This window comes from Lissotriton vulgaris, chromosome 5, assembly GCF_964263255.1.
Source record: "Lissotriton vulgaris chromosome 5, aLisVul1.2, whole genome shotgun sequence".
In the NCBI taxonomy this organism is placed as follows: Eukaryota; Metazoa; Chordata; class Amphibia; order Caudata; family Salamandridae; genus Lissotriton; species Lissotriton vulgaris.
Window position 1 is genome coordinate 303,867,313 of NC_141693.1, and position 27,782 is coordinate 303,895,094.

General features: G+C 46.3%; 1 protein-coding gene across 2 annotated transcripts in view; it reads right to left on the reverse strand.

Annotated features, from left to right (window-relative positions):
- The window catches only part of GNB1 (G protein subunit beta 1), a 351,738-nt gene that overhangs the window by 125,260 nt on the left and 198,696 nt on the right, over positions 1-27,782 (reverse strand). For both annotated transcript variants that reach the window (XM_086921527.1, XM_086921528.1), the window contains exons 3-4: positions 3,885-3,923; positions 2,200-2,306 (exon numbers count right to left, since the gene is read on the reverse strand). In XM_086921527.1, the coding sequence (XP_086777653.1) occupies positions 2,200-2,306; positions 3,885-3,923 (146 nt within the window). The remainder of the gene's footprint in view (positions 1-2,199; positions 2,307-3,884; positions 3,924-27,782) is intronic.

A 27,782-nucleotide genomic window follows, 5' to 3' on the forward strand; every position in this document is an offset into this window, starting at 1 on the left:
AGGGGCTTCACTTCTGCCCGTTTCCAGTCCATGGGGCAGGTGCCGGAGGCCAGGGAGGAGTTGATGGTGCGGGTTAGCTTGGGAGAGATGGCTGTAGAGGCTCTGTGGAAGATGTGAGGGGGCAGGGGTCCGTGGGGGCCCTCGAATGAGTTTTCTTCATGGTGGTGGTGGCGACAAGTTCGATGGATGCGGGGTTCCAGGTGGTGATGGTGGGTTTGGTGGTGGCAGTGGCCGTAGGGGTGAAGGCAGTCGTTGGTTCGTCGAAGTTGTCGTAAAGGGTCATGATGTTCTGGTGGAAGAAGGTGCTGAGCTTGTTGCAGAGTTCTTGGGAGGGAGTGATGTCAGAGGCTTCGCATGGGGGTTTGGTGAGATGCTCGAGGACGTTGAAGAGTTCCCTTGTGTTGGCGTTGATTTTTTCCCTGATGAAGATTCTTTTGGTGTCCCTTAGCAGCTGGTGGTAGTTCTTCATGGCGACTTTGTGGTCTATGTGGGCTTCAGTGGTCTCCTGGTTCCTCCGCGTTCGAGGCGCCTGCAGGTGCGCCTGGCCTCTATGTGTTCGGTGGTCAACCAGGCAGCCTTAGGAGGGCGTTTGGTGCTTGTCTGTTGGAGAGGGACTAGTGTGGTGGTGCAGCTGCCAATCCACCGATTGAGTTCTTCGGCTGAGGGGGAGGAGGGTGGCGTGGAGGAGGTCTATAATGACCTTACTCCAGTTCCGTCGAGGCGGGCGCAGGGCTTGTTTGGGTGCGGTGCTGGATATGAAAATGAAATAGATGCAGTGGTGGTCTGTCCAGGAGTGCTAGGTGGTGTTGGTAACCCGGATGGTTGATCCTCCCGCGAAGATGGGGTCCACGGTGTGTCCTGCAATGTGGGTGCAAGTGTTTACCAGTTGCTTGAGTCCAAGGTTGGCAGGATTTTCAAGTAGCGAGGTGGTGGTGAGGGATTAGACAGACTGGTTCACCTGGAATCTTTGGGTTCTAATATGGATAAATGAGAACCAGTTTAGAACAGGCCCTAAATGCCCCATCCTGTGTTCCAATAGGTCGATTAGGCTGTCCTGTTTAACAGTATCAAAAGGCAAGAACCATTCTGATCCAGCATTCTTTGCATATAATCTACAATGTGAGAGTGGATTCAGCGCTATGACTGACAGAAGCCGGATTGAAATTGGTCTAGCAATTGGAATGTGTGGTTACATAGCTGGATGTGGAAACATTTCCCAAGGAGCTTTGCCATAATGGGAATGTTGGAAATTGGACAGAAATTGTGAATATCAGTGTGATCTGCAGTCTTTTTTAAAATTGGGGTGACCTGTCCATACTTTAGGCAATCCGGAATAGAACCTTGAAGTAGTGAGGCACTTTCGTAGTCCAAAGTGGGAGTATGGATGATCAGATCTTACTAAAGTTAGATCTCAAGGGGTCACTAAAGTGGTTGGAGGGTTTCAGTAAAGCAAGAGTTTTCAGATTAGTACTTTCATACAAAGTTTTGAATAGGCTTCATGAAGGTCATTTTTTGGGTGGGGGGGTGATAACCAGAGCGCGTGAGGCACACCAAACCAAGGGGGAGAGAGGGTGATAGGTGGTGTGATCGGTAGGTTCTCCAAAGCTGACCACAAATCAGATGCAATCTTTGTTTTTTCATGGAAGAAGGTGCAAAATTTCCGCAGTTAGGCTGCGGACAGGGTCAACCTGAGGGAAGGTTAGGTTGACTATTTGATTGAAGCTTGAGGAGTTAAAAATACATTTCGGTAGATTGACTTGCTCTAGTTAGTTTCGGAAATAACTAGCTTTTGAGCATCTGAGTTGGTTATAGATATTTCTCAATGATCTCAGATGATTGAGATTTTAGGGAGGGAGAGATCTCCACAATCGTTCCGCTAGTCTCAGATTTATTCCTTCTGTATTTAGACTACCATTGTACCAAGGTTTGGAGACTTAAGAAGACATTCGTTTTAGCTGTAGAGGCATCATCGAGTCCAAGATGTTTGTCATGGAGTGGTTATATTGGTCTGTAAGGCCATGGACATCAGACAGGTCCACAGGAGGGGGCAATATGTTATCACTTTGTTTTCTATATGCAACATTTTCAATACAACTTGCTGAAATCATAAGGAAAAGAAATGCACCATTCAAAGGTTATTACAATGAAAACACCTAAAAAAAAAGCACACTTCACAGAAAAATATGAAAAGATACACACCTGGAGTCAGTCCCCCAATGCATTGCATAAATTTTAGCCAGGTGTCCTCTGAGAGTTCTCCTGGTTCGCATTTGAATTCGACCCACCGGGTCAATGTTGGCAGTGATCTGAAACAGTAACAAGATGGCAAGAATTAAAATACCATCTGTATTAAATCGCAATCCTTAATAAGAGTATAAAATCAAGGATGGTTGGTTACAGGTATTTATTGCCTGAGAGTTAAAGAATCATACTCCATATTAAACTACAAAGCACGGTTAGGTGTCCAGTAGAAAAGCTTCATTCTTGGTAGTAATTCACAATTCTTCTCAATGAGGAAATCAGTACAATATTTTGTAGAAAACCCTTAAAATGTTATTTTGGAAAAAAATCTATTCAACTTTTCTACGTTCAAGTGAAGTTTTAAAATGTTATGGTAATATATTTTGTAACAAACGCATCTACCAAAAAGGCGTCTTGGCACAGTGTCTAATGGAGTGTCACATTACAGGCTAAGAACAAGGACCTAATCAATGGAAAACAGAGAAAAGCCAGTTTATTTAAGAGCCTTCTGCAGCTGAGCAGGTTAGTTCTGTGCTCCCAGGGGGTTAGGTAGAGAATTCCACCAATTACAGGTAATGTAGGAAAAGCTATTTCCTCCTCCGCATGCTTTCTTTATCCCGGGAACCACAACCTTATTGGCAGTTCGTGATTGGAGGTTGTGCAAGGGTATGTACGAAATGAACTTCGATTGAAGGGAGAAAGGGGCAACCTCGCGGAGGTCCTTATAGGCCAAGCACCCGTCTTTACATTTTGTTCGCTCTCTAATGGGAAGCCATTAGAGATTACCAATGCTGTGAGAGATGGGACTAAATTTAGAGAGATTAAACAGGATACGGCCAGCCGCATTCTGCAGTATTTGGAGTTTAAGAATATTCTGCTGTGCGCCCACATATAATGAGTTACAGTAATCCAGCCTTGATATTACCAGGCTGAGATTACCTGATATTACCTTTTTTTAACTATGAAGAAATAGGATAATTTTTAAAAATTCATTTATGGTAAAAAAGCAGACAGATGCAACCTGGTTTACATGGTCAGAGAAGACCAACTTGGTGTACAAAAATGCAGTTTAAAAGTGTCTGGGTCAGTCAATTGTGCCAACTAAGAATTTTGGGATAAATCATTACATGTCTCTTAAGGCAAGACACACCCTAAATGGACGGGTGTTTTTGATTCACGGAGGTTTAGAAAATTGCATAACCAGGCAATATCCTGTATGAAGATGCTGTGCTAGTTTAATAAAATCCCGCCTAGAGTTAACTTTTGCAACAACTGGTAAGGACCTGTTGGAACACATTTGAAGAGAATAGTTTTTAAAAAAAGCTATCTAAAACAAACACTTTAAGTGACCTCTTGAAGATGTTGGTAAAACATATTAGGAGTCAAACATTAAAAATCTTGATTTCAAAGTTAACTGCAAGAACAGCCCGATTCGGGAAGTGCTTCTATACAGAATGCTTCCTAAATTACTATAAAAAGGAGGTTACAAAGTGCTGCGGACTCAAATCTGCATGGTGATATTGGAGGTTACACTTTATGTCCACAGCTCCATTTACACCATTAGTTTAAAACTTCCTGGTGCATATTAGTCCCTCATGGATTTCACAGTACCCATTTCCAAGCAATTAAAATAAGTCACCAACCTGTGCCAGAGTGGCATCGGCACAAACTTTTCTGGCATCCTGAAAGAAAAAGAAAAACAGGATCATAGAACTGTGATGAGGAATTATGTCAAATCACATTAACGAAAACGTTCAGTGCAGGTTAAGTAGAGATTAGGAAGGGCACTACAGTCCAAGATCGCATTGCTTTAAATGTTCTTAGAAGCACTTAAGCTAGTTTGCGGGATTGCATTGCATATGCCCTTTCAAGTCAGGCCAGAATGTTTCAGCGCAATGTAATGTACCTTAATCCATTTCCACCTCCCACCATTACTGTACTGCTCAGAATATTCAGTTATTAACTCCAGCTGTACTCTGTCTGGATGGAGATTACAAAAACCAAATAGCCTGTTCATTGTTCGATAACGTGAGAAGACATTTATTTACATACAGCTTCCAGACAGGTTATAAACAGACATCCTCCAGCATGAACAGATCTGGCTACAGAAATTAGACTAGTTAAGAAGTGTAAAACAAACTGAAAAAAACGTACTGCATGCGGTATCAGTTATAAAGAAATGGGCAATTTTTATTTTATTTGCTCCACATAGTTACACATTTACTCACTGAATAATTTTTTTTTTTTTTTTTAAATCACTCAGACTAAAGGCTCCACTTTCGCCACAAGGAGGCATTGGGGTATATACATAGGATTTATCACCATGTAATCCAAACGGCTGAAAATGTCACCACAGAGAAACCAAGACAGCAATGGACAAAGAACCTGTTGCTTAGGCTAACGTTAGTATCATTCACAAGCCCATTGACTTTGTGTCATGCATTCTAGTTCCTGAGTTAGCCCACAGTTGGTCACTCAGATGAGGGCTGCGGTGACTGGCTAAGTGTATATGCTTGACTTTATGACTCCTTAAGAAATACTTTGGCTATGTGGGCTGTCCTAAATTTAATTTGAGCAACACAACTCCTTAAGACAAGGAGCTGGAAAGATAGATACCTTTCAGACTGAAACCACAAAACAAGTTGGTAAGGAGATTAATAGTGGTTTCTCAACTTCTTTGCATCTTTCATGTTAACGTCAATACCATCAAGGTACTTACCTGTAGAACTCCTGGGATCTGAACAGAGGTATTGCCACCCGCATTTCCCATAACTCCAAGTAGACACCCTAGAATAGATTACTCTTTGCTGCATAATGGCGTACACTGTTCTGAAGACAGACAAAATATTAAATGGGTTACCTGCCATACCCAAGCTGGCGCTTTTTGCTTGATAAGAAACAGTTGTTGATGGATTCGATAGCAGTTCGAATATTTTTTTCTGAATTTACTCCACTCAGGGTTCAGAGTACGTTAGCACATTAACTTTCGTCATCTTATATATCAGCAGTAAACAAAACAATCTGGTTCATACGGAACTAGCTAGATTTTTTTTGTAGTGCTGGTAAAAAGAAAGGTCTATTTACTGCATCAGAAAAAGTATCCCATTTCAGTCCTACAGATTTGCATAGGATTCAGTTTATATGGCACAACTGACGCACGTTTCTTACTGATCACTTACATGGGCAATAAGATTTGGCATAAGTGATCCTTACAGTAAAGGGCACAACTAGCTCTACATCTATTTGCCCCGCAAGAAGTTTCTACTAATTTACCAGTTTAAGGTTTACACTAGCAAATACAGTACAAGTCCTTTGAGTGAGGTGTGCAGAACAGAATCAGATCTAAGTTTGATTAAACTTTAAGGTGTCACCTTCGTGCTGATAAAGTGACAATATTGAGAACACAGGGAAAATGTAGGTTCTGCATAGCAGCGAAACGAATAAATTTAAGGTTCTAATACACAAACTGTTAATGCATTAACGTTTCTTGCATAGTGCACTCTGCTACAGAACTTAATGCAGGACAATTAGGAACAGAAAATGTAGATTTGATAGCACCAAGGAGTGGCAGCTTCAACAATGTACACTTCCCTTACTGGTATTAACCTGTATCTTAGTGTTCAGGCAGTGAGTGGAGTGGTACTTCCATGTCCATTAAGCAACCTCCCTCTCAGAAGACTTTCAAGATAAGTGAGATTTGTAGTGGTTCATTTGTGTATAAAACCCTGGGGAAAATGCACATAATTCACAGTAGGAAAAAAGATTTGCGATCTAGGTGATGAGAATTGTGGGGAAGGAAATGTGACTCATCTAATCTCCAAAAGGCTTTCCACAGCGCATACACAACTGGGGAGGCCATGGGCTCAATTAAATCCATGGGAAATTAGGGAAGCACATTTTGAGAAGCTTCAGTTCCACTGGAATGTATCAATGTTCTCCTTTAGGGTGAACTCCGACACTTTTTTTAAAGACCATATTAAAAGCAAAGGCACAGTAACCCACAACAGAAACAAACCATTAACCCCCATATTTTCCCCATCAGCTCCGTTGAATACAATTCTTTAAATCCATGTGGTGGCACACATACGGAGGCAGAAGCACACAGAGAGGCAGAAGCACACAGAGAGGCAGAAGCACACAGAGAGGCAGAAGCACACAGAGAGGCACACAAACTGTGCTTTAGGCTTAGGCGTACAAGTTACTGTGGTAGTCCACACTCCAGTGTCCCAGCTCTTGTTAAGACATGAACGAATTACAAGCATTCCGATGTCAGGGACCAAAAAATAATTACACTGAGCATCTAATCGAAGGCTTAGTGCTTTCAAAATCAACCAGTAAGCAACATTAGCTGTAGTGCAAATCCCTTCACAGAAAAAAACAGAAGCCTTAGGAAATTGTCTGCATTAAAGCGGAGATGATAAAAACGCTCCTCAGAGACCTACATTTTTCAGTCCTAAAATCAGAAAGATCCATCATCCCGACTGCAGTCACCTCAGCATGTAGAGTATGTTCTGAAAAAATGTAGAAGGAAATCTCCTGTATCGAATGGCACTCATAAAATCTTTGACGGAGATCCATTGGTACAATCAGGCCTGTGAACAATACTTCATTGTACCTGGCCGATATTTTAATAAGCTAATCTGTTTTCCAAGTCACTAGAGTAATAGGTGATCGCTAGATCCGACAAATTTTACTCTACCCAACTTTCATGGGATCTCATCAAAAGATGCTTAGCAAAAATATGTAGCTAAAACCTTCCTTTGTGGATTACCGATTGAGCTGAGGAAGACTACTTTAATGCAAGACTTGGTGTGGCAAGACTCAAGAGCCAGTATAAAATAAAAGACAGAAGGCTCTCCTCTCACTGAAGCTCCCAATTACAAACTGGGACTCACAATTCTGAAAAAGGCTTCCTGTAGAGCTCTTCGTAGCTAACTGAACTTGCGTGAAGACCATCCAAAACCTACGAATCAGGCAGACATCTTTGTAATTGAGAGCAGAATGAAGGATAGTTCTAACTGGTCAGAAACAGGCACCCCCTTTAAGTAAAGAGGAGAACTGCTTCTAAAATCATGCAGCAATCTACCAGCCTGCAATTTGGAAATCACTTTCAATATGAGTGAGGAAGGCACAAGTAAGGAATGAAAGGCAGATGAATGCTCCCAACCATAACTCCCACTTCGCTCTTAAGATTCCCAGATCAATGAGCATTCAAGGATGAAAGCCATAGACCCATTCACACCCTCTTCTCAGGGATATAACAACTTCATAGTGAATCTTGCAGTCAAGTTGGGCTGCAGTAAGACAGAGGTGACATTTTGCCTGAACAGTCTGCTCTCGCTACCACTGAATATCTAACATCCAAATGTATCTGTAAAGTGGTAACCTATGGGTCACCAAAGGTCTTTAAGGCGAAAAACAATTTACACGAACCAAGAGTACAGGTGGCTAGCAATTACAACAAGGATGCTGAAACTCCCTTTAAGCAGCAAGCCTCTAAATGCGGACAATTTTTCTAAACAATGCTAAAGTAGTAAAAGCTTTTCAAAGAGCTTTCTATTACTGAGGCAGTTATGATTTTTTTTTGTGAAAAGTTCCGAGATGATCCTTCCAACTACTATTGTAGCATCTTTGTAGTAAGACGTTATTAGTACCTACTTGCTCTTTAATGAGGAATGAAAAAATGAATTCCAAGGTAACCCAAGGACTCTTACTTTTGAAAACCTCTCAAGAGAGTTCCAGAAATAGGAGCATCTATGCTTAAAGAACTTTTTAATGCCGTCCTACAGTCAGGCAATATTCCTGTAGAATTGTGAACAAGCATTTGCAATGCAATAGGTGTCGCATTAGGAACGTTTGAGCTATTGGTCTTGTAAATGACAATTTTTTTTATTTGTGTTGGTTTTGAAAATAGCTAAATTAATAGCTTTGTCATTTACAATGCCAATAGTTATAACTTTTGCAAATGTGACACCTATAGCATTTGTAATGCAACATGTTTTGAATTTACGTGACTTAGATGTATTGATATTACAAATTACAATGGCTTTTAATGTTTTTTAAGCTTAAATAAAAGTGATTTTAATTTATAATGGCAATCGCTTAAACTTTTGTTTCTCATGGTTGTTGGGGGAGAGAGGGGTGAAAAATTAAAAGCAGAGAGCGGTAGACCAATTGAGTTGACTGCACTAACCAATGGGGTTTGCAAGATGCTATTAATGCGAGAAACGCCGCCCGCCTCCGGGATGTGGGTGGTACGGCTGTGTGCGTGATAACCGGATGGAGCCTAAGGGCCTAAGGTCCCGCAACAAAATAATTCAAATATGTTGTAATACTTACATTGAACTCTGCAATAAAAATGGTTTTACAAAAAAAAAAATAGCTTAAACTTTTGTAAATAACTTTCGTGAAGATTACGTTCAGTGTATTTTATTGTGACGAAAATCCAATAACAGAAGTGAAATATTATCTTTTTGTGACATTTGTAATAAAGCTTGAAACATTGAGAGAACATATTTGAACCAGTTGTTGTTGAATGGTTGCGCAGATTGATGGTGGGGTGGCGCTGAGTGGTGCTGCGGTGATGCTGAGTGATAATGGGATGGTGCTGAGTGATGCTGGGGTGGTGCCGAGTGGTGCTGTGTGATGCTGTGGTGGTGCTGAGTGATAATGTGGTGGTGCTGAATGGAAAGCAGAGAGAGAAAATGTTAATCCCGGCTCCAGGCTCATTATCATAAATCTTGTTTTTCGCTTTACTACACCCTAAAAAAAGATAAGTAAATGGGGACTGGGAGAGGAACTCTATGTCCCCGGTGTGCATTATTTCTGGCAGATCTAAATCACATCTTTGCATCCTGTGATGCTTCAAGTAAATTAAAACAAGAGATCTCCAACTTTTTGGGAGGAGGTGCTAGAGGTTGACTGTCTTCTTTCCCAGTCCTTGATTTGACTTGGGGTGGACCAGGAACTGCAAGGGAAGCCAGGAGAAGAATTTGTGTTTATTGGCATGGCGATACTTCGCTTATGCCATGCCTCTGCCTGGCTGGATCCAATCCCACCCCAACACCCCCCCCTGGATTTCACCAGTGGCTTTTCTAGTCTACCGGCAAATTATAACTTTGAAAAAGCCGGTCTCGAACTAAAGGCTTAAAAATTAGGACACCACTGACCTGATGGCTCAAGAAGAATAAGTAAATTCCAAATGTACAGCTCATTATTTCTTTTTCTGCGACTCCAAATCCTCCCCAGGACTGGGGAAATCTGTTGTAAATATACATATATACATATAAATGCCCTAGCCCGACCTGTTATGTGTTGCTTCTAATTTAACATCCTTCAGCCCATGGCGTCAGCGCTGATGTTTCTGTGGTCACAATGTGCGAGTTCATGCACAGTAAAGACTGCATCGTCTTCTTTCGTAAATTAATTTTAATGTAAGAATGGCCCTCGAATAACTTCACTTTTAAATAAAGTTCTATTTAGTTTTTTATTTTTAAGGATATTTGGAGGATATGTGGAGTCAGCACAATAGCAGCTGAGCGCTTAATAGCGAACTAGGATGAGGGGACAGTAAAAGGCTGATATACAGTTACCTCAGTTGGGTGGGATGTTGAAATGTTACCTCAGTTGGGTGGGATGTTGAAATGTTACCTCAGTTGGGTGGGATGTTGAAAAGTTCTAACAAGGTATTTTTGTTCGGTTTCTTTAATGAAATATCCTCATTGCGTATTAATCTATGTTCTAGAGGCCCAACACAACATTAAAGGTTTGCTCTTTTCGTTTGATACAAACTTTGTGCGTGTAAACATCGGTCATCTTTGTCCTTCCACCATTTAAACTGAGGGCTTTGCCTGCACCTGTCACGGAGTTACATACTGATGCGGAATGGTAAATTTGTTTATTTTCTTAGAATTTTTTAATCGACACCTTCTGATCACAAAGATCAGAAACGTGCGTTGTTCGACATCACTGCTAGTGCACGTCCAAACATAAAACATTAGAACTGTCAATAAAACGTAATTTTTTTTAATTTAATGTGCCCGTTTCCGGCTGAAATATATTATGGGCATTTATTTCACACTAACAGAATCCAAACGCAAAACCCATGTTGAAAGGAGGAGCTGAAAAGTGTATTTCCGTCCCATTTTATGTTTCCATATTTACCTTTGTAGCATGGGTCTAACTAAGCATGGCATTGAATGGTTATATTGTGCTGTAAACTAGCGTGCTGTCAGGACACAATAATTGACCCTGGCAGGAGTAATAGGAGGGGCCGCAATCCGGGACACCACAGCCATGTGATGCAAAACATTTAAAGACTTAAGCGGAATCATAGGAGCTTGCCGGGGGCCTCCTGGCCGTCATCCGTGAGGGGGGAGGGGGAGGCCCTCAGCACAAAACTCAGGCAGGAGAGCTCCACTCTGAGTCATGAAACTCAGAGGTCTTTGCAACCTAGGGGATACCCCTGCTGTCTGAGCCCTGGGAATGTTTGAGCAGGATAGCTCTGCTGTCAGAAGCCTGCATCTATTAAATATGCATTATCTAAGGGGTAGCTTTGACGTCCGATACCACTACTGTGTAGATTGTAATGGATAGCAATGCTCTTTAAAAAGGGAGCTTACAAAATCTGTGTAACCTCTGCTCTCCTGATGCCTGTTACTGTGAGGTCTGGGTAACTTGAGGGACAGCTCTGCTGCCTTCGGCCAGACAGCTCTGCTGTATGAAGCATCTGCGTTACCTGAGGGATGGCTCTACTCTAGAGCCACAGATAGTGTGATCCGTGTAACCAGAGAGATAGCTCCGCTCTATGAGACGAGAGAAAATGAGATCTGTGTAACATAAGGGACAGCTCTGCTGTCTGAGGCCTGAGTGTTTGAGAATGTGTAACTGTAGAGAAAGCAGGAAAACCCAGCTGCCTGTGGCCCGAGCCAGTGTAACAGTTGCTCTTGGACCTGTGCTGTGACATGTGCTGATGATACATGCCTGGGTCTCAAGCGAGGAGGCCACGTGCCGCTCCTTCTCATGTCTCTGGAATACATAAATAAATCGGGCTTTGATAATGCATCCGCGCGAGCTTTCTAGTAAAGCATTGCTGTATTGTGTTGCAGGCCTCCTTCTCTTCTCCCCTCCCCCAACCCCAGGACTCAGGCGCTGGAGCTCCGCTTTTCAAAATAGTCACCTCCAAGACGGGGAAGGGGGGGGGGTCGCGGGGTGCCTGGGGGAGGGCTCATGGGAGAGAACGGTGACCCACTTCTACTCCCGGTTAAGTGTAATGGGCAGCAGAAGAAAGGGGTGACTCATTGGGGCGGGGATTGGGGATTATTGGAGGTAACATGACAGGTGGGGAGACGTGCAATGAATGATGGAGTGGGGGAGATATAGTGGTGAGAGGATAGTGAGGTAAAGCAGTGGGGTGTAAATGAGGTGAGTGCGAGGAGATACACATGTGTAATGGGGAAATGGGTGAGTATTTGCATGGTAATGGGGTAGGCGGAGTTAGCATAGTCATTGCCAGTCGTACATCGCCCTTGGGGCTAAAAGGGATTTAATGCTCCCCCCCCCACCCCGGCATGGCGAAACAAAGGCCCCCGCAGTGCGGTGGGAGGGCCGCGCTCCAGGGAGCCCCCTTCGCACAGCACCCTGGCCGGACAGCTCCTGGGTGAGTTTGAAAGGGGCCCCTTCATGAACTTTGCAGGGGGGACCCCCCCTCAAGATTCGTTACACCGGCGCGGCCACCTCCTCGCTTCCCGCCTCTGCCTTTATCTCACTCCGCAGAGACAGAAGCGCAGGCTTGCTTACTTGTTTAGCTATCATTGGATTCTAGGGGTTGGTGGGGGAGAGAAAAAAAAGGAGCCAGGAGAGAAGAAAAAAAAAGTGTCAGATCTGTCGGGGGACGCTCTCTGCTCCTCTCAGGCACACACCAGAGGCGCTCTTATATGCTGCTGCTCCCGCTGTTATTGCCGGGTGCAGTCAAGTGAGGAGCTATTACGGATCTAGTGGCTTTTTCATTTACTCCCCCACCCTGTTAAAGCTCCGCTGCCATACGGGGATTCGGGATGTTGATGGGGAGGCAACTTCTCAAAAAATATGAATTAAACTCCAAATGCTTCCTTTGGTCGTGGTGTGCACCTTTTTCACACCTGTCCCTTTCTACGTATTCGCCCCACACGCACTTTAAGAGCAAACCTGAAAGTATTAGCATGCAACACCGACATGTATTCTGGGGACATTAACAAAACTGAAACCGGTCAAAAACACGCTATTTACAAAAATAAACTAAACACTATGGTTTTCCATCCGCTGCCAGTCAACAGAACACGAGTGCTTAGCACGGTACTTAATTGTTATGTTTTCCCCGTCAGGTCCTACAACAAGCAACCTTGTGCCAAATTAAAAACAAGGTTTGTGTGGCAGAAAATGCCCCCGGAATCCAGCCGCGGCCGCACCGGAAGTCAGGCAAGGTCGCCTGTGACTGGGGCGGGACCGCGTTCGGACCGGAAGAGGAGGCAGGAGGAGTAAATCAGTCTTGCGGCCCGGGGCTCCTGTGAGCGGTGGAGAGCACCGGGGCCGCCAGCAGGAGGTTGTGCAAGTGTTGCGGGCTCCCTTGACCAAGTAGGAGCCCCGGGAAAGGAGCTGGCAAGAGCCGCAGCGTGAACTCTGCGGAGGGGGCACGAGGCACATGCCCGGTGCATGCCCCTGCCGCGTGCTGAGATTGGAGTCCCCCGAGATTGGCCCGGTAAGTTCAAAGGGCTGGGGGGGCCTCAGTGCACTCGTGTGTGTATGTGTGCGGGGTTGTGTCTCTGTATGTATGTGCGTGGGCGCTCGTGTGTGTCTGTGTATGCGGGTGTAACTGTGCGTAGCTGTGCATGTGTATATCTGTGTCCGTGTGTCCCGATGCATTGTGCCTGCGTGGGTGTATGTGTGTGCGCGCGCATGCGTGAGTGACTGTGTGATTGAGAGAGGCTGTGAATCGGAGGCAGGAGATGTGCACGGCAACGTGCTCGCCCTCGAGGACAAATCTGAGACAGCAGAGGCGCGTGGCCGAACGCTGTCTCAGATTCCCAGGAAAGTGAAAATAGGTCTTTCGCTGACGCGAGACCTAAAAAGTCTCTAGTCAACCTGTTGCAAATAAAGAATTTAACAGATACTCATACTAAATTCCAACATACTCTAGCTAACTAAAATATTGCAAGAAGTTTAAGCAACAGCTGCAGACTTTTTGAAAATGCACAATCTACTAATCAGATTACAAGCAGAGTTTAGCCTGCTCAGGGGGAAGAATCTACCTCCTAGCTCTACCGCCAAGCTCTGCAAGTGAGCAAATCTCAATGGCCTTGCTGCAATTATTTTGTCAAATCTCTCAAGCATTTCGCACAACACTATCCTGTAGACAGATGTGGTAAAGGAAGACAGGGTCTTCTTTGGATCATCTTCTTACAATAAAGAATGTTCCCTATACGTGGGGTAAGAGCCTTTGCTTCAGCTGCCTTAATTGTGGAAGTATGGGGTGCCTCCAAGTTCATCACTTAGCTCAGCCTTAACTTTTAGGTTAGCCCTCTAGCGAACGTAATTTTTTTGTCAGACTACAGTATTTCACCTATGCTGACAATCACACTAACTCACCCAGATCTTTTGAAGGTTATTGTGGTTAATCTAAATTCATTTTTGAAGACCTGATTTACTGCCATTTCTTGTCCTATCAAAACTAAGTACTTTAAACTGAATAGCAGAAAGACTAAGGTTCTTCCATAGTTTGTTTTGGTCTTACCCTACTCATGACAGAATAGTAATACATTCAGGCCTCTTCGATCGAAGAACTTACTTTTGAACCTGTTAGAACACAAAGTTAGACTCCTGCTTGGAACTTCCTGAATAACCACACTAACACAATTTTTGCTTCAACTGATCTAAAAGTTCTTTCAGGAACTCACATTAAAGTGAAAGTACATTTAAGTTTTCCATGTCCCATGTTGTTTAATTCCTTACCTTCACAGTTAGGACCTCAAAATAACCTGGAGCTCTTAATCAACTGAAACTCAGTTGTCCACAGAGCAATTTCTTTCTTCCCTGTTCCAATGTCTGCTGGGTAATAGAAGGTTGCTTGTATTGCATAATTTTATAAAAGTATAAAGGGGCCAGTTTAAAAATTCCATTGCTTGCTAGCATAGTAGAGCATATTTACCTAATCCTCTTATTGTACTAAACATGGTATTACAAAGACTTGAATCAGCCACATTGGCTTGGCTTTTAAAGTCTCCACACTTGGAACAAATTAATGAACATGAAAAAGCTGTATAAAAGCATTGGGGCAACTAATGTGTATTACGTTCTGGAAAATGCCGGGCATGACTAAAATAAAAGATTCACAGAATGTTCATGGGCTACCACCATTCCGGATCCTGCAGTACTAAGTCTTATTCTACAGTGCTAAAAAGTGAACTGTGTTATGCACCCTGGTAGAAAACAATTCATGCCACAAGTCCACAACACTATAGGAAAGGATTAGGACCGCAGGACAGACTGTCCTCTTGTAGTTTCACTCCTTTTCAAAAAGTCAAAAGTTATCCTCCTGCATCCTTAAGAACTCTGATAAAAGGGGCGTGGCTTGCGACCGAAAAACATGGCCGCAGCCTAGAGGAGCTCCCGGTACCAGACAGCCTTGACCCGCAAATCCTGACGTTATCCTGTAGCCTGGTGTGACCAGAGTGTTGGATCAGCAGCAGTGCGCTCTGGTGCAAGGATATTGACCCGGTGTGGTGCAAGGATATTGACCCGGTGTGGAGCAAGGTGTTCCCAGGACCGAGCACGGTGAGGGGGCGGAGCCGAGGCCTAACATCCACGAACGCAGGCGGGACCCACAGGAAGTAACAGGGCCGCGCGTCGGTGCACGAAGGGCGGAACGACAGCAAGACAGCAACCGGCCCCTGATTCCCAGGACAGGGATGGAGCGCTGCAGGCCGTGAGTGCTCCCGGCATCCTGCCAGGTCATAAGTGTATGAAGCTTAACACCCTCCTCCTCCTGAGACAGCAAGCAGAGCAACAGCCGGGAACCCCGGCCACAGGCGAAAAGACAGATGGGTCCCAGAAAGAAGTCACGCTACAAGACGTTATGGCAACGCTAATACAGATGCAAACATCCATTGGCTCCATTTCCACGGAGGTGTCGCTGTTGAGGGCGTACCTCTCCAACATGAGCTCTAGACTGACAGAGGTGGAGGCCACGATGAAAACCCTCACGTCGGACACAACAACATTACAAAAACCTGGAACAAATGTACTTACAGCTATCGGCGAAACTGGACGATCAGGTGCGCCTAGTTGTTGTACCGGAGTGTGTTCGGGGACCAGAATTGGACCTATTTGTGGCGAAACTGGACGATCAGGTGCGCCTAGTTGCTGTACCGGAGTGTGTTGTAGGACCAGAATTGGACCTATTTGTGGAAGACTTGATACAAACGAAGCTCTGCCCCCGGGTACTCGCCAAATTCTTCTCGGTGGAAAGGGCGCACAGGGTCCCAGGCGGGCGGCCAAGACCAGGAGCTCCCCGGAGGCTGATCCTTGCAAGACTTTTCAATTCAAGACAGGGATGCGATCCTTCAGGCAGCCCAAATGGGCCCCCCTGTCAAAATAAACAGTACGGCGACGCTGTACCCTCACTATACGGCGGCAGTCACGGCCCAAAGGCGCAGTTTCACAGAAGTCAAGAAGGAACTCTGCAATCGAGAACTGAAGTATGCGATGCTGTTCACAACGGAACTGCGATTGGAGGCGGAGGGAAAGACCTGTTTTTTTGAGTCACCAGGAGAGGCAACAGACTGGCTAGAAGGCTGGAGACCGGTAACTAGAAATCAAGGACAGAGGGGAAGACGGCGGAGGCCCTCCCAGCGTGACGGGGGTGTGGAACGAGAGGAGGCGACACAGGATATGAGTGGGGAACAGAGAACAGGCAATGAAGAAGAATGAAAGGTCAGAGGCCCGAACAGAAACCATGGAGCAGTCAATAGAGAAACACACTTCCACTGGATAAACCCCACTGGCGCGGAGATCAATAAGCAAAGGTAAATTAACTGGGACGCTTGGACCACACCAGACTGAGATTACAGTAACGCTGAACTGGTAACACAGAGAGAGGCGACTGCAATGGTCAAAGAACAGTTTCCGACTATATTGAGACTCTGTTACAGGCTTCAGATGAGTATTGAATAGGGTTGGGCGGGGTCGGTGGGCTTTCTCCCTCCCCAAGTTACAAATATACAATGGTTTGGGATGGAAGCACTCTGCTATGTTGGGGAGGCGGGTAGTTTTAAATCCGCTAGGCAGGGAGGCAGGGTGGGGGGATAGGCAGGGTGGGGGGGATGAGCAGGGTGGGGGGTGGGGGGGAGGGGGGGTTATAAAGGGGAGAGTTACTGAGGAATCGTTCCCAATGTCCATGGGAAGTTTGACAGAAAGAATGATGCATGACAGGTCAGATCAGATTGCGACACTCCGTATGCAGGGGCCGATCATCAAAACACATGGCAAACAAACTAGGACACTAGTAACGCAACCAGAGGGTCTCAGGAGGTCAAGCAGCAGGCGCCGCAGTTAACAGTACTCTCCTGGAAAGTAAATGGACTGGGAGAAAAAATTAAGCGTAGATTGGTGCTGCAATACATAAGAAGGAAGAACCCGGCTGTAGCATTGATTCAGGAGACGCACCTGCAGGGTACAGTAGTTAAGGCACTGAATAGATGGGGGCTCCACATGGCAGCACATGCAGAATTCTCTTCCGGGTCTAGAGGTGTGGGAGTCTTGGTAAACAAACGCTTCCCTATGGTGGTGTCAAAAACTTATTACGAGCAGGGACGATTTGCGGCCATGTCGGGTCAATGGGATAGCAAAACATACAATATGGTTTCAGTATATATCCCACCAACACTGCACCGGACAGCATTTGCAGATTTGGGGAAGCTCCTACTCACCCTCCCTGAGGGAGAATAGATTATAGGGGGAGATTTTAATGCAGTCATGGACCTCAACCTGGATAGACAACCTTCGAGGGGCACCGGGTGGGAGACCTGGAAGTTACGGGACTTTGTGGAGGCAATGGGACTAATAGATGTATGGAGGACTAGGTACCCGATTGATACAGTTTACATTCCACTCTGGGGCCCATAATAGCCTCTCTAGACTGGATTATATCTTCACATTAGCCACCGGGGTATTGGGCATGATAGACATTCAACATCTCCCGAGAGGCATTTCAGATCATTCCCCGGTCAGTATCACATACACATCCTCCAACCTACAAAATAGACTACTCTTCCCCATTAGACCAGGGTATCTACAGGATAGGAAGATTCGGAAAACGTAACTTCAGGCCAACAAACAATACTTTGAGGAAAACGAACATTCGGTTTCCTCACCGTCGACACTCTGGGAGGCGTATAAAACGGTCTTGTGAGGCCAGGCTATATCGGCGATTACAGGTAAAAAGAGGGATCAACAGAAACACGTAGGGGACTTTGAGGAGGCAGTAGTAAATGCCGAGAGAGCGCATTTAATGGGTATTACATAGGACACAACGCATGCATTAAACCTAGCACAACAGGAATATAGGGCATACACACGAGAAGAGGTCACTGACAGACTTACAAAAACCCAGCATACTATCTACGGCCAGGGGGACAAGGCAGGAAAATTACTGGCATGGTTAGGGAAGAAGGAAAGGGCGAATAACTGGATGGCACAAATGCGCACACGGGAAAGCACGCTAGTACAGGCCCCACAGCAGATTGCAGACGAGCTGGCACATCACTACGAATCAGTGTACTCACTAGTGGCTAAGGCTTCAGTTGAGGACAATCTGGCATTCTTACTTGACATACAGACTCCCACCCTGGGGGAAGACGCTTTCTCAGCGCTAGAAGAAGATATGACGCAGGAAGATATCGCGCAAGTGATTAGGGCACTACACACGGGGAAGGCACTGGGGCCAAATGGTATCCCAATAGAATTTTATAAACTAGGGAATGCACAGCTGGTGCCATGCCGCCTAAACATGTATAACGTAAGCTTAACGATTGGGGCTCTACCTAGGGACCAGCGCCTGGCCACAATCGTTGCGATACACAAGCTGGGCAAGCCAGCGCAGGTGTGTGTATATCATAGGCCGATTTCGCTACTAAATGCAGAGGCAAAGATATTAGCTAAAGCCCTAGATACGAGACTCCAGCCTTACCTAGCTGACATCATCCACCCGGACCAGTCAAGCTTCATGCCTCACCGCAACACTGCACTCAACCTGCGGCGGCTGTTCGGTGTGCTGGAACGTAGGGAGACAATAGACGAAGACGCAGCCATACTCTCCCTAGATGCGCCTATGGCATTTGATCTGGTGGAATGGCCCTTCCTCTTTGCGGTCCTCCAGCATTTGGGCTTTATCACCACATTCTGTAAATGAGTGGGGGTACTATATGAGCAACCATTGGCAAGGGTGGTGTGAACGGCTGCCTCTCCAGAGAATTCCCACTTGGTAGAGACGCAACCGGGGAGCACGCTGTTACTCTTGCTTTTTGCTATATTCTCGGAGCAATTAGAAGCATGGGCCAGACAGGACCTCAGGATGAAGGGCATACGATGGGCAATGGGCTGGGAAGAGCTAATCTCGTATGCAGACGACATCCTGTAATATCTTACCTCCCCAGCGCAGTCTATAAATTGTTTACTTGACATCTGTGCTGCGTACGGATGAGCGTCTGGATACATGAAAAATTGGGATAAGTCTATTATATGTCCTCCGAGGCTCACCACCGCAATTACCAAGAGGGTGCGAGCTACAGATAGTCACAGATGGCTTTAAATACCTAGGGATCTTCATTACACCGGACCAGATGCAATTCATTGATTAAAACTTGATGCAGCCGCTACAGCAGCTCAAACAGGATGTCCAGCATCGGCGCACATTGTCCCTTACACTCCTCGGACGTGCATCACTGTTTAAGATAGTGGCGCTGCCGAGATTCCTATACGCACTGCAAAACACCGTTCCTGGTCCCATCTAAGTATCTCAGGGCAGTAGAGTCAGAGATAACCACTCTCCTATGGGAAGGGAAACACCTCGTATTGCCATGAAGAAACTAAACAGTGCTGGTACGACAGAGGGATAGCTTTGCCTGATAATAGGGCCTATTACTGGGCCTCGCACCTTGTCCCGATCAACCAATGGCTACATGTCCCCCAAGAAAAGCCAGCGTTCAGGCTGCACAGACATATCTTGGAGAAAGCAGGTATCATGGACGCCCTATATAATAAGAGACAAAAGCAATCGGCCACCGGACCGACACTCCATACGATTAACATTTGGTTTATGGCGCAGAGTGCATTGGGATGGGAGGGAGTGATTACATTGGCAACACCATTGTGCGATACCCAAAAGCTCATTAGGCTTGGCAACTCAAAGGGATTTCGGAATTGGGATAACATTGGGATCTCGTCAGTAGGTGATTTGTGGCAGAAGGGAAAGGTAATTCCATTCGCGCAACTACAGACCATTTATGGCCTCGCTGAGATGGAGCGCTTCGGCTATATGCAGATTAGGCATGCCCTGCAATCTGCTCTGCCGCCAGACACGACCCCAGAGGAGACCTCTCCGTTAGAGGATAGGCTCCTGACTGACCACCTTGAAAAAAAAGGCGATCTCGATGACATACAGGAAAATTATTAATAGACCTGACCCCACCAGAACAGTGAAGGCTGCATGGGGAAAGGATGTAGGGGACATCAATGAGGCGGACTGGCGAGATGCACTCGCCTCCCCGAAAGAGGCTGCAATTCCGTCCAGACTACGTCTGATACAGCTTAAAATACTGCACCGCACATACTACACGAGGGTGCTATTGCACAAAATAGGGAGTGCAGATACTCCACAGTGCTTGAGAGGGTGTGGGGAACTAGGAACTTTTTTCATACGGTGTGGGCCTGCCCCACAATAGGGAGATACTGGATGGCAGTAATGAGGCCACGCTCCCAAGTTACAGGAATCACGATATTGCCAGAGCCCAAATATTGATTATTGAACATCTGGGAACCAACAGATTTGAATGTGGCTATGCAGGGGTGGGTGACCCTGGAAGTAACAGTGGCAAAGAGGAATATTGCGCCGCGATGGGGCTACGGGACTAGTCTGACCCTAACCCAGTGGTGCGCTGACATGGACCTTGCAATGGTTGCGAAGCGATTTGTTTTTGTATACAGGGGATGGTTTCACAAAAAGTGGGAAAGAGTATGGGGTTGTTGGAACTCCTATAGGGGTGAAATCTGCGAGCCACCGCTCCCGGAGGACTGTGATTCAGATGGGAGCACTTGAATGCCTTTCATATCAGAAGATTGGACTACCACGCAGAGTAAGGGAGAGGTTGTGGACTAAAGTAACCTGGAGAAGGGCCCTCACATCTAGAGGAGTAATTGTATATATATGCGCTCGTGAGCTGTATTTAAGTCATGCAAACATTAATGTACGAATCTTGCTTTAATCTTTTTAATAAAATGTTTTAAAAAAAAAAAGAACTTTGATATACTCTGACGCCGATGACACCCAAAACCTGGTCTCCCTCTCCCACTCGGTGAGTACCTCCGTTCTCAGTTTTAGGAACTGCATGGAGGCAGTTTCACAGTGGATGATCTGTAATTCGCTAAAACTGAACGGAGAGAAAACCGAAGTCTTGATCTTTGGAGGAGACCAGGATGCCTCGTCAAATGACTGGTGGCCCCCATCCTTTGGAGACTGTCCGTGGCCCACTAAATCCGCTCGTAATCTGGGCGTGATGATTGAAACTTCTCTTGCTATGGACCAGCAGGTAAACAGAACAGTCTCTACCTGCTGGGATGTCAAGACCCTGAGGAAAATCACTCATCTCTCTGAAAGCCCGGAAACAGACTGTAGTGGCCCTAGTCAGGTCCCGGTTAGATTACTGTAACGTACTCTACTCTGGTATTAACCTGGGCCTAATACAACGTCTGCAGACTCTGCAAAATGCGGCAGCTAGGTTCATTCTTGACGTCCCCAGCCGCTCATCTGCCACCTTAGCCAGGAAGAGTCTGCATTGGCTCCCGATTCAGGCTAGGATCTCTTAAGATCCTATGCTTTGTCTACGGGGCGCTATGTGGTGATGGCTCGGAAGATATACGATCTCTTCTAGTCTCCTACACTCCCTGTAGAGACCTACGCTCTTCCAGTAAAAATCTCCTGACTGTACCCTGGGCTCGGAAAGTCAGATGGGTCGGAAGGGCCTTTTCCGTTCTGGCCCAAGGTTGTGGAACACTCTCCCTCTGGAATTAAAAGTACAACCCGCTATTGGTCCTTTTAGGAAGGCTTTTCTCAGAGGCCTATCTGTAAATTGGCTTCCGGTACATATCTTATATTATTTCTGTTAGGCGCCTTGATGCCCATGGGCTAAGTCTGCGCAATATAAGATGTCCTTCATTCATTCATAAAGGTAAACTGCAGCTGGATTTAAATAGAACTCAGGTTTGTTTAGCAAAGATCAACTTGAAAAAGCAAGGATGTCACATGGATCAGAGACCAGAACTTTTGGTAAAGGTGAAAAAAACAGTCATGGTGGGTTTTCTTTGTAGATGAGTTTATAGGTTCTTTTTGCCAATCTCATTGTAACCATGGAATTAAATGAAGGTATTGCCACCATCTTCTTTCAGTGCACTAAAGAGCTCTCCTTCCTTTGCACAGATCTTTATATTTTGAGATCCATAACAATGATTGTTGGTCATAAGGGGGCTAGGTCATTGATTCATCATATCAACTGATATGGCCATTATGGTTAGAAGAGGAGTGGACGGCTTAAAATTAGAGTTCAACTCCTCAGATTAATTGGGTGTGTGGCCTGGACGGCAATGGCAGCAGACACTGTGCTGAGTTCCGCATCCACAAGCCGCACAGACTATCCTGGAGCATGCCTTTTAGAGAAAGGCCCAGCAGAAAAACAACCGGACAGGAAGGTCTGGAGGGGAAGTGAACCCCCCCTTGACTATTAGGAGGCCGACAATCCAGCTAAAGCATCCAACGTCGCAGGCAGCAGGGCCTGGGACAAAGGCAGACAACTTAATAGCACTGGTACAAGAGTATGCAGTGGCGTGTCACTCCCGATTGGGTTGGGCAGGACCCCACCACCCTCCCTAAAGTGACAAGAGCCCATGCCCGAAAACTTAAATAGACTAGAGGCGATCGCAGGAAGGATCGTGGAGACCGCACACCTAAGATGGAGACACCCAACCAGCTACAGGGGCACCCCTGAAGGTGGCATGCTACTGGCGAGGCCCTGGCTCTTCTGGGAGGACTAGCACACCTGTGAAAACTGCCAAGACCAAACCTGGGCAGGAGAAGTCCAGACTGGGGGTGTCAGATTGGCTGCGGCAAAAAGACTGGAACTATGCCAGTATGGAACACACGCTGGACTTGGCCATTGCCTCATATGTGGGGACCCCCACCATTACATGGAGCTTAAAAAGGCAGAGCTCTGTGCAGAGGGCTCCCTGAGAACAGCAGAGAGGCCCTGCCCCAACAGTCAGTGTAAGATGTGGAGTGATAGAATGAGCAAGAGGGAATAACCTTGCATAAACTGGCGGCATCAATGCACCACCACTGAGCCATAGGCTGTACAGGGCAGGCAATCCCGGCCTACAAGTGGGACCCAGAGGCCAACACAGAGCGGACCCCCCCCCCCCGACACAATGTGAACCTGATTTGAGTCCCAGAGAAAAGCAGAGGGCCCAAGCACAGAGTTATTCATGGATCACAACCACATTCTGCAGGTGGCGCCATCAATGTGCTCTAGAAAATCAATGGTAACAGTGAATAGGTACCCGGATTGTACTGATGCCGTGCAGTGGCAAAAGACATTACTAAAAGTGAAAAGGAACCTCTGTAGCCTAGACATAAAATATGCTTTGCTCTTCCCGGTTAAGTCAAGGGTGTACATGAAAAGTTCTACTTCACGGCAGCCTAGATTTTGGGACTAGCTAGAAACTGGGATACCAGATGATAGACTAAAAGCAGGCATGGCAAGCTTGGAACCATCTCACCAAACTGAGGAAGCAAACAACTTCCATTAAAGACCAGGCGATTCAAGAGATGGCTAGAGTGGTGCTGGAGATGCATAAGGGCTGCCTGCAGACAAACAAATTGTACGCCTTTTGGGGAGTCAGTAAAGTCCAGCAACAACAGAACAGCCTTGGGGGGTGAACTAGACCGCATCACCCTGCTGGTGGTTCCCCATCGATGACCACAGATTATTTAAAAAAAAAAAAAAAAAAGAACAGCTGAAGGCAACTGCAGGGGGCTACTGGGGGAGGCAATAGCCCCAACTCTTATTTCGACAAGCAATCAGAGTTACTGTTGGGTTGCGTAGAACATGTCAATGGGTAGTCGACAGGCATTTTGAGCACTGAAGAGAAGGGTAGTTGAAAGCTCGCCACACCAGGCGACAGGGAGGGAGGGGGGAGGGGGGAGGGAGGCTGGAGGGAGGGGGGGCAAATTGGGGATGTCACAACAGAGACAAATCAGCACATCACCCTGTCAGGGCCCGGGTCAATAGGCATCAATAGAACCACACATGACTTTGAAACGGACATTACTGAGTGAGAAAGACCTCATAACCATCTTATCCTGGAATGTGAATGGGCTGGTAAATTAAAGAGGGGAGTAGTTCTCAAATTCCTGGCCCCCCATTTAATGTTACCGGAAACACATTTGTTGGGAAACACTAGCTTTTTGGGCCGGGAATAAATACTGTGTTAATGTGCTTCTTCATTGGCTCACGAGGGACATTATGACCCGCAAATTCCTGCCATTATAGGTACCCCAAACATGGGATGTGTACCTAAACGGATGACAAGTGAATCAGGATATTTTAATTATTGAAGCAAATGCCCTCAGCCCCCCTACCGAGTTGGCATGATTAATCTGGCTAGTTCCACATTAAGCTGGAGCTGCAATGCCAATGGGGCACAGTAAAGGAGGTCTTTGCCAGTAATAGTTTCTCTGTACGATGGGTAGAATTAGATATCCGTGAAGTTCAGTGCAGACTAACTGTAGACTGTTAAACATGAATTTAAAATTAACTAAGATATCCATACAATTGTACTTTACTGCGAAGGTCCCTGTTAAAGATTAAAAATCAACGCGGGAATATGTTGGTAGCTAATGTTTCCCTATATTCACCGAAATGGTTGACATGCTTCTTACTCAATTAGTATTGAATAGTTTACCTGTCGGTGTAGTTTTGCAGCTTGAAGATCTTTCTGGATTCACTATGCTGTGCATTATTCTGCGATCTGGTGGTTGGGTCCGGATTCGTAGTCTTTTTTCTCTTTTTTTTTTGTAGCCCAGGTGGGCGTCGACATCCCACCATTTGGTGCACCTTCGTGACGTCGGCACGCTTCCTGCGAGCTCCCACCCTTGGGCGCCATCTTCGGATTCTTTTTTCTTTTCTCCTTTGTGGTGAATCCATGGCTATGTCTATTAATCTTTCCTTCAACGTAAACTTCTTCACGTATATATGTCTTTGTTAAACGTTCCTATCTTGCTCCATGTCCTTCCACCTTCTCCAGCCTCATCTTTCTGGCGGAGGTGGGTGGGTTCGCTAGTGAATCCAGAAAGATCTTCAAGCTGCAAAACTACACCGACAGGTAAGAAACTATTCGTTTTGCAGCGTGAATCCTTCTGGATTCACTATGCTTTGCATAGATTTCGTAGTAGTTTTGTCACTCATGTGGCGGTTGGGTGGAAGATGAGCGTTGGTTGTTAAAGATATGTTGAAGCACTCTTTGGCCCACTTGTGCTTCCTTGTTCATCTGCACATCTACGCAATAGTGTTTAGTGAAAGTGTGCACTGAAGCCCATGTTGCCGCCAGGCATATGTCTTGGATGGGCGTGTTTGCCAGGAAGGCGATCGTTGCCCCTTTCTTTCTGGTTGAGTGGGCTTGTGGCCCCTCCGTGAGCTCTTCACCAGCTTGCATGTGGCAGAGCTGTATTGTTTTGGCAATCCATCTTGCTGTGGTGTTCTTAGTCACTGGTCTACCCAGGAGACTCCTTGCGAAGGACACAAAGAATTGTTTTGTCTTCCTGTGTTCTTTCGTCCTTTCTATATAGTGCATTACTGCCCGCCTTGCATCCAGAGTGTGGAGCGCCCTCTCCGCGTTTGACGTGGGCTTCTGGAAGAAGCTAGGTATCTGGATACTTTGGTTCATGTGGAATTTAGATACTACCTTGGGCATGAAATGCGGGTCTGTCCTCATCACGACCCTGTCACTGTGTATTTGTATGTACGGTTCTTGCAGCGTCAAAGCTTGTAGCTCGCTCACTCTGCGTAGCGATGTTATTGCTACTAGAAAGGCTGTCTTCATTGTCAGCATTTGTAGTGACGCTTTATGGATGGGTTCAAACGGTGGCTTCATGAGTTCCGTCAGTACCACGTTCAAGTTCCATGCCGGCGGCGGCATCCTCTTGGGTGGCGCTATTCTCTTCGCTCCTTCCAAGAACCTTTTCACTACTCTGGAAGTGAAGAAACTTCTCCCTGTTTCTCCTCTTGTGTATGCCACAATCGCTGCCAGGTGAACCCTCAGCGAGGACGAGCTTAGTTTGGCTTTGATCAGGTGCTTGAGGTATCTGAGTACTGTAGACTCTCTAGTCAGTTTTCTCTCCAGGTTTTTCCTATGGCACCACTGCGTGAACCTCTTCCATTTCTCCCCATAGCACTTCCGCTTGCTGGGTCTCCTTGCTTCTCTCAGCACCCGAAGTGTGCTCTCTGGTAGTTTTAGATGTGCGAACTCTAAGTCCTCAGGAGCCACGCTGACAGGCAGAGGCTTTCTGGTTCTGGGTGTAGAACTTGTCCCCCTTCCATGGAGAGAAGGTCTCTTTTTGGGAACTTGTGTGCTCTGCCCTGCGACATCTCCATAATCTGAGAGTACCAAGTCTGCCTCGCCCATTGGGGAGCCACCAGGATGAGAGTCATGTTGCTCGACCTGCACTTGTTCAGGAATCTGGGGATCAGTGGCGTCGGTGGAAAAGCGTAGGCAAATTTCTTTGACCAGCTTATCCATAGGGCATTCCCATGGGACATTGGTTCCTGTTCCCTCGATGCAAAGTGTTGGCATTTTGCATTCTGGCGTGTTGCAAACAGGTCTATTGTTGGTGTGCCCCACCTCCTGAACAGGTTCTCAGTCTCTTGGTTGTTCAGTTCCCATTCGTGGGACACCGATGCTTGCCTGCTGAGCCAATCCGCTTCCACATTGTCCTTCCCTGGCAGGTGTATGGCAAGCAGGCCTATCCTGAGTGGGATCGCCCATCTCCATATTTCTTGAGCCAAGCTCGACAGAGGGAATGACTGAGTCCCCCCTTGCTTGTTGATGTAAAACATTGTTGTGGTGTTGTCTGTCTGTATCATCACCCTTTTGTTGTAAAGGTGCTTTTGGAAGGCCTTGAGGGCCAGCAACACTGTTTTCAGTTCCAGGTAGTTGATGTGCTTGACCGCATCTCCTGGGTTCCACAGACCCCTCACTCTGAGCCTGTTCATATGTGCGCCCCATCCTTTCTGGGATGCGTCTGGTGATGGTCACAGTTGGGTCCGGTGGCGTTAGAGGCTTCCCCATCGTTATATTCTCCTTTGTCCACCATTTCATCTCCTCCTGCACATTGTGCGTAACAATCACTAGATCTTCCCAACTTCCTTCTGCTTGTGACCATTGCTGTTGCAGCCACTCCTGTAGTGGTCTCATCTTTAGCCGAACATTGGGGACCAGGTGGATGCATGACGCCATCATCCCCAAGATCTTGCTCACCTTCCTCACTGTCAGAACTTGCCCCTTCTGGTAGTGACGTTTCTCCCTCAGCAGGCTGAGTGTTCTCTTCTCGCTGGGTGTCACTCTGCATTCGACCGTGTTGATCAGGGCTCCCAGGAAGATTTTCACTTGTTCTGGGTCCATGGAGCACTTCCTCCAGTGGATGGAGAAGCCCAGGTTCGTGAGCGTTCTTGTGACCTGTTCTGCGTGAGCTTTGCATCTCGTGTAAGAGCTTGCTTTCACGAGCCAGTCGTCCAGGTAGGGGTACACGTGTATACCCTCCCTTCGTAGGTGTGCGGCCACCGCCGCGAAGCATTTGGTAAAGACCCTTGGCGCTGACTTGAGCCCGAAAGCCAGGGTTGTGAACTGGTAGTGGTCTTTGTTCACCTTGAATCTTAACATGTGTTTGTGTTTCCTGTTCATGGGGATGTGCAGGTATGCGTCTTTTAGGTCTATCGTGGACAAGTAGTCCCCGGGCCTTATTTGTGGGATGACCTCTTGCAGGGAAGTCATCTTGAACTTTTGAGTTTTTACGTAGGTGTTCAGGAAGGGTAGGTCCAAGTAGGGTCTTAGGCTTTCGTCCGCCTTTGGTACTAGGAAGTAGTTTGAGTACACCCCCTTGTTCCGTTCTCTGTGCGGGACTTGTTCTATGGCCTCTTGGAGGAGCAGTTCATGAGCTTCCTCTTGGAGCAACTGCAGTTCTTTGCCCT